At 42.7% G+C, this 7459-nt stretch overlaps 1 protein-coding gene across 1 annotated transcript in view; it reads right to left on the minus strand.

Moving 5' to 3' along the window:
- EIF5B (eukaryotic translation initiation factor 5B) overlaps positions 1 to 7183 on the minus strand; it is a 36051-nt gene extending 28868 nt beyond the window's left edge. Inside the window, exon 1 of the mRNA XM_030959306.1 lies at positions 7062 to 7183. Coding sequence (XP_030815166.1) covers positions 7062 to 7165 — 104 coding nt within the window. The 5' untranslated portion in view covers positions 7166 to 7183. The remainder of the gene's footprint in view (positions 1 to 7061) is intronic.
- Positions 7184 to 7459: the final 276 nt, after the last annotated feature.

Raw genomic sequence — 7459 nt, forward strand, 5'->3', positions numbered from 1 at the left:
AAAATGAGACAAGCCCTAAACTACTGGAAATCCAACTTCCAGCTTTGCAAACAAAGTTGACAGGATAATACTGTCCTGCTGAAAGCAAAACTAGAGTGTACACACAGACTAAAAAATTACAAGCACTTTTTGATCCATTGCACTGGCCAACACAAATATGATTACTTATGCCTGCCTTCATCTTGCAGTGAACATGCTAACTTAAATCACGCTAAAATTTTTTTACTTAGGATTCGTTTTCATCTGTCTTTGTTAAGGTGAAGGTGAAACATAAGAAAACTCTGTACAATTAAAACCAGACTGAAACAAAGAAACTAAACTTTCATGTGCAAGGAGCAGAAGAGTCAGCAAGTTGACACAGCAGGAAAGTTGCATCACTGCTGTGAACTCACTGCCCACATTCCTGCATAATCAGAAGACTCATTTTTGCTGAGGCAACCTTGGAGATATTTCATCAGTTACATTACACCAGCTCTTCTAACCACCTTCAAAAGAACGTCACTGTCATTAAGTAATTTTCTTTGCTTAAGAAAAAAAAGTCCTTGACCTTCAAAAAGACTGAAGAGAAGCTGAACCATTACATTACATAAACACATCTCTTTCCATGTGTTTGGTTTTGCAGTAGTTTTAGACCAAGTAAAACTAATACCTCTAGACAGATCTTTATCATTGTTTCCCTAGAGCACCTTATCCATTCTCCACGTATGTGAGCCATAAACCCAGTACTTAAGATGCATTTCTAAATACAAGATTATCCAAAACCAGCAAGTTACCAATGCTGAATTACACACTTGTAGCTGTTTTCACCTGTAGTATTAAGATTGTTTGAAAGACAGAATGCTAGTTCAAGTTCTGCTAGAGCAACTGGTTTAAACAGTGCCAAAACATCAGCCATTTTGGAAGTAATCATTTAATTGCTCAAAACCCCACATCACCAACTTGTTCTTTAAGTGGGTTATGAAACAAAAAATGCAGGCATCTGCTGGCTCAGCAAGGCTATTCAAAACATGAAAACAAAGCCCTGGCCTTTTTCTCATTTTTGGCCTATCAAAGTCCATCAACACCACAAGCTTCTTTTTTTGGTTTTGTTTTTTCCTCCACTGAAAACATTTAACTTACATATGACTGAGACAGTTTGGAATTCAGGACAGAAAGAACTGTGCTCCCTTCTCAGCCCAGAAAATGAAGGAGTGTCCATGTGAGTACCAGCTACACAACCCACCACTGCTGTTTAAAGAATAAAAATAAAATCTCAGCCCCAGAAATATGGCGCCCTCCTCTTGCCTTTTTCTCAAACTAAGGCATAGGGGAGGGAAGAATTTACTTCCTTGCCCATTCCCAGCCACATTTTCCCCTCTTATCAGCTCAGGCAAGCCTGTGGCCACAAGTCCATGCAGAAAACCCTTTTTGGGCAGCAGATGAAAGAAAACACACACCTGGTTTGTACTGTGAGCCCAAAAGCACTGAATGCACTGCAATGGAAGCAGGTATACTGGCAGCTGGGGAACACCACAGGGCTTGAATGTCCAGCAGACCAACTGAACTGAGTTTTACTTGGAACTACACCTTTGTGATTTTTCATAGATGAAGGAAGCTGCTGAAGCTACCTAATTACATGAGAGAGCAAGGAAATAAAATCTGACTAAAAGGGTAATTGCGTTTCATTCAAGTTCCCAAGACAATGATTCCATTATTAATATCAAAGAGTCATACCCTCTCTTTCAAGTTTGGCTGGGGGAAAAGAGTGGGATAACTATCACCTAAGCAAAACCTTCTGAAGAAAAAGATAGAGAACTACACCTTTCACCCAAACAGATTCTAGAAAAATAAGAAGTCTCCTTTATATAACCCAGATTAAAAAAAAAGAAAAAAACACTAAACCAAATGAGCAATCAACCAAAAAAGGAAGAAAAAAAATCACCAAAGGAAAAAAAAAAGCACAAACCACAGCCCCACAACCTAAAATTCCCATTTAAACAAAGATATAGCAAAACTTCAAGATAAAAAGCTTCTCTTCATGGTTCAGTTTATGTGTTTACATCTCAAGAGAATAAGATGACTAAAAGCATGGAATATGAAACACTAAGTAAAAAACTAGCATTTGGTCTTCCCTGAACAAGTTCTTTTGGTGTTTTTTTTGTTAAAGAAAAGTGCAAAGACAACAGAAACTACCACGAAGTTCAATGTTTCACAACTTCCATATCCTACATATCTCACTGTATAAAATCAAAATACATCACAAAAAGTCCATTTAACACAACTTCAGAACTACACTTTACATTGCGCATAATCCTGAAGAGCAAATGATGCCCACCTACATGAACTGTAATTAAAACCAATACTTCATCTTACAGCATTTATTTAAAGAAACATATTTCAGGCTTTCAGAAGTCTTCAGAGAACTGAAAAAACAGGTTCTGCAATTCCCGATGGCTTGCACTGTACTATTGTCATACTTTTCATGAATGGTAGTTACACATGAGATTTAGATGTCACCATGAAGATACTGAAAAGAATAAAGATTTCCACAAGAAAAGCTGCTTCTTACAATCTCCCTAGTGTAATGCAGTGGTTTTTGGTTTATGCTGCCCTTACCACAAATATTTCATGATACTTATAGACTTTTTACAGTGATGTTTTGCTTTAAAATAAAATCCCACAAGTATATATCATTTTCTTGTAAATATGAAAAACTGTAGCTTGGGAGGAACAGAAATATACATTTGCATAGAACGGGACAACAACTTTCTGTAATGGCAAATTTATTTTGCATTATTTTACTCCATCCTTCAGCACAAAATCTTCCATCTTCCAGATGAGATTGGAAAAACAGGGATTTCAAGGGTTTATCAGCTATTGTCCTTGATGGAGCTGCAGAAATCTTTGCTTGTGGAAATATTTTTGAGAAGCAGATAACTTGCAGTGACACTGGTGTACAGAATGTTTCTAAATTCTGTTCTAGCCTTCACAGAACTTCCCTACACAACACTGAGAAGATTTTACTTAACACACTAACAGAAAAGGAACCAAACAGACTGACAAGTAGACAATACCAGATAAAATACACAGCATCAGTAAGAGCACTCTAAGTCTTATTTTAGCAGCTATGTTCACTCTTGGCTGCAGAATCGCAGCCAGCACCTGTAATTCACAAAGCAATAAGCATGAATGATCAGAGTGGAATGCCTAGGCAACAGGTCACATTATTAAAGGGCAGAAGAATAAACACAGCTAAATACTACCTACTGGAAGCTAAGAAAAACTATTAAGACAAAAAGAAGGTGACTTAAAGCTGGGAGAAGAGGACAAACACATGAAAAGCCAACACCTTCAAAGGGAAAGATCCATATTCTAGGCAAGCAATAATCTGTAACACAGAGTACATAGCACACTCGCTAGGAAGTCTACAGCAGCAATTTGAGGCTCAGATTCAAAGCAGAGTTCTGTAGTTTATAACAGCCTTTCTTCACAAAAATTTAAAAAAAATTCCTAACTACATTTCAAAGACAGTAGGAGAGAACCTTGACATACCTTCTGCCGTTACAACCACATCAAAGAACCAAAGCATAACACTCCTCCCAAAAGGAGCTAGACTATACATCAGAGAACCTGCTCTTCAATTAGAAAAGCTTGAAAACTCAGATGTCTCATCTTTTTATTGAAATATTTGCCATGAAACTTCATTTGAAAATGAGTGATTACCACGAACCCAAAAATTTTGAAGAGGAAACAATTAAAGCAACTTCCCTATTCAGGTTTAGGAGCTATTTTTACCCAAGACACTCTCCACCTTTACAAAGCACCTAACACACCACAAAGTCACCATGTATTTGACCATTCTAGATAAATATGTTCTTCACTGGCAGATGCACAGCAGCAGGAGCCACTAACAGAGTTCCAGAAGGGCATACCAGAGATGCTGGTATAGTACAGATTTGCAGTGTTTTCATAACAGGCTACAGTCTTGCTTTTCTTTCTTTTCCTGTTCATCACAGCTATCATCTCACTCCGGCTCTTATTATACAAACAGGTATAAGTACATAGGGACAAAATTCATCCTCAGCCTCATTTCCCCACACACATTAATACCTATTGGTATGACCACTACCATACTCAGCAGAAACAGGGGAGGAGGAAACTCCACTATAGAAGTCAAAGCTATGGGGCTGAGGGGAGAAAAGCAGAGTAAAGATTACTTGTACCTTACATAATCTGTCTCAGTGTGTCAAGCAGAAAAATCTCCTTCCTGTCACCACATCGATTCTCAAACAAATATTCGCAGCATAAACATAACCACCTGCACCTTCCCACATGCTTCCTCTGCACTATAAGTTGTGCCCATGAGCTGCCACACGCTTTGGGAGCTGCAGCCAAAAAGGATATAAAGGATTGTACCTGTAACATAACTGTAAAAGGCGGGAATAAATAGTACAGCACTATATGGCACAGAACTGAAGACGCAGCAAGCAAATCCAACGGGAAGCCTTTGATTACACAGGGCCATTCCTCTCTCACTTTACTGGAAATCGAGGGGAGACTGATGGGGGATTTTGGAACTCCAAATTCAAACCACAGATGCAAACATGCAGTGCATCTTCTCTCTCAGGGGAACATGACATTCACAAGGATGCCAACTAGAACCAAGACCACCAGAAAATGAAAGTTACCTCTGCAGGTAACACCTGTTCCAAAACATGACTGGCCTTCTAGGTCCATCCTCACCTCCATCCCTCAAAGCCCCTGCTACAAAACACAGCCAGTGTAACCATCCTGTCCTCTTTTCCCAAACACACGCCTGTTTGTATTCTCCCACATCATCCCTCTCCCAGCCATACAACTGTGTAGCCCTGTGACAGTACTGTCACTTCTAGGAGCAATTACTAAGCTCGGTACTGCACTGGCAAGACCTTGGGACTAAAGCCTGTCAAGGCTTACTTTGGCTGAACTCCTGACCTCCTGCAACTGTTCCTTCATTTAGCTGTGACAGCAGTTCCTCCAATTAACCAGGTGCCTATGCCCCATTGGTGCTACTGGTGTTTACCTGGGCATGCTGCAACCATAGTTTCATACAGAATCAGCGACAAACAGTCACTGCACAGAATGAGATAATCACAAGTCCACAACAATAATGCAGTGTAGAGAAATACAGGCCTGGTATGGGAGCAGTGGCCTTGGGAAGGGAAGAGACAGGACACAGCAGGCACAGGCACATGTGATAAACAGAGATGGCTTCGACAGACTTGGCACAGGACGCCCCACAACTTGAGAGACACTGGCTAAAAGAAACGCAGACCTGAACAAAACAGGTTTTAGGGGTAACAAACAAGAAAGAAATAGTATTTAATACACAGTGCCTTTCTCTTGTTTGTATGTACTGTGGAGCTAACCAGTGGAGGTAGCTAACCACAGAGCTTCATGGAATAACCAGTGAAGAGCAAAGTCACATAGCCAAGCACATAAAACAATCTCAAGTGGATCCCAGAGCAAGGAAGATGAAACCATGACCACGAGCAATCAGACGCACCCGGTGAAGGACACCTGATGCTGACAGCTCTCTGTATCAGCTCACCATCACCACCAGGATGAAACCACTGACCTTAGGACTTGGCAACAGGGAGCACAGCTACTGTAACTGCACTAGTGCTCTTTATTTTTTGCAATATTAAGATCTGATGTAATAATAATTAGGCTGTCAAGATTTCAACTATTCTAATGAGAAATTCTTGACCTTTTCTTTAAGGTATGCTTCCATTTTTAGACATTTTGTGTCGACATGGCCACACCAGAGAGGCCTGTGCTCAGTAATTCACACAGAGAATGAAGAGAGAACGAAGTATCTAGCAGGTACCAAGACTCTCAAAGTGTTCTCTGCACACCAGCCACTATCCCTGAAACAGCCCCAAGAAGCAGAGTTTCAGTACCCAAAGGCTTTTCCATGCATTTGGCATCTACCACACTGTGTACAAAGATGGGCACTAGGTCTTCTTTCCTTTAGAGCACAAATGTCCAACCCTTCCCTCTTCTTTCTCAAGTCACGCTCAACTCACCTCCTCACCAGAGCTGCTCCCTCCTCACCAGAGCTATTCCTGTCAAATACAGCCCGTGAAACAAGCTGATAATGATACTAAAAAGCAACACATACGGTATGGCAAAAGGCATCAGGAAAAACAGACAAAGGAAAATACCTCACTGAGAAAACACTCATTACCCAGAAACACTGAAACAGTTTATACCCTAGCGTGATACAGAGTAACAGCCTTAAGTAAGCATCAATACATGTTTAAGTAATAAATTCTTAGAGATGAAATAGTATTTTGTGACACAGCTGTCATGGGGAGAACTTCCAGAGGAGAAACACTTAATGTCTCAAGGAAAAGACGTTGTAGTTTCTAGTTCATACACGTTTAAAGATATCAGTTTTCATTTAACTACCTGTCACTATTAAAAACTTAAACGACTCTTTGAACTGATTGTTTCTTTGTATTATTACTTTATAGTGACAAGTAAAAATACATTCCCTCCTGCTAGTGTATATATACACAATGTCATTCGGTCAGCATTCCATATGGCTAATACAGCTGTCTTCATAGGAAACTCTTCGACACAAAAAAGATCACAGATGGGGCATTGTCCACGACGATACGAATATAGCGACAGAGGGGACTCTCTTATCATCCAACCACTAAAATATACAACATTTTCATTTATTAGGCAAGCGCACGAAACATGTAGATATCAGTGTCACAGCACGATCTATAGCACTAACGCCCAGTGAGAGATAAAAAAAAATAATTAAGAAACCCACATTTGAATCACTTCAACTGCACTAAGCAGCTATTTTTTAGCTGGAAATCGAGCTGCCTGCCCCTTCACGGACAAACACACGCACGGCCAGGCCGAGCCGGGCCTGGCGCGCCCCGCCTGCGATGAGGCCGCGAGCCCCGGCCGGGCCCGGCGCCTGACTCAGCGCCGTGTGGGCCGTGTCACGCCGCCGCGGGCGGCCCGGCGCGGGGTCCCTGCGGCGAGACGGGGAATGGGAGGGGATCCCCCCGTATCCCCACCTCTCCTCGCTCCGGTTCTTCTGCTTCTTGCCCATGGCGGCGGCACCGGCGCCCGCGACCCTCAGCGCTGACCGCGCGCCGCCCCCGCGCGCCGCCCCGCGCATATGGCACCGCCGCGCGCCGCGCACGCGCCCGCCCCGCCCCCAGCCCCGCCCCGCCCGCGCCGCGGGCCTCCGCGCGCCAGCGCCTCCTGCCGGCCGGAGGGGAAACGGGAACGGCGCCGGCTGCTCTCGGGTGCTCCGGACACCGACCGGCCGCGAGAAACCGGCTTTGTTCGCCTCACTCTGGATGTTGGGCAGCCCCCGGAAAACGTCTGAGTGACGCCCCGAATCTTGAAGCTTCCCTCTTCGTCCTCAGGCAGCCCCGGGAAGTGTCTAAATGATGCTCCCAGTCTGTAG

This window comes from Camarhynchus parvulus, chromosome 1 (genome assembly GCF_901933205.1).
Source record: "Camarhynchus parvulus chromosome 1, STF_HiC, whole genome shotgun sequence".
Classification (NCBI taxonomy): Eukaryota; Metazoa; Chordata; class Aves; order Passeriformes; family Thraupidae; genus Camarhynchus; species Camarhynchus parvulus.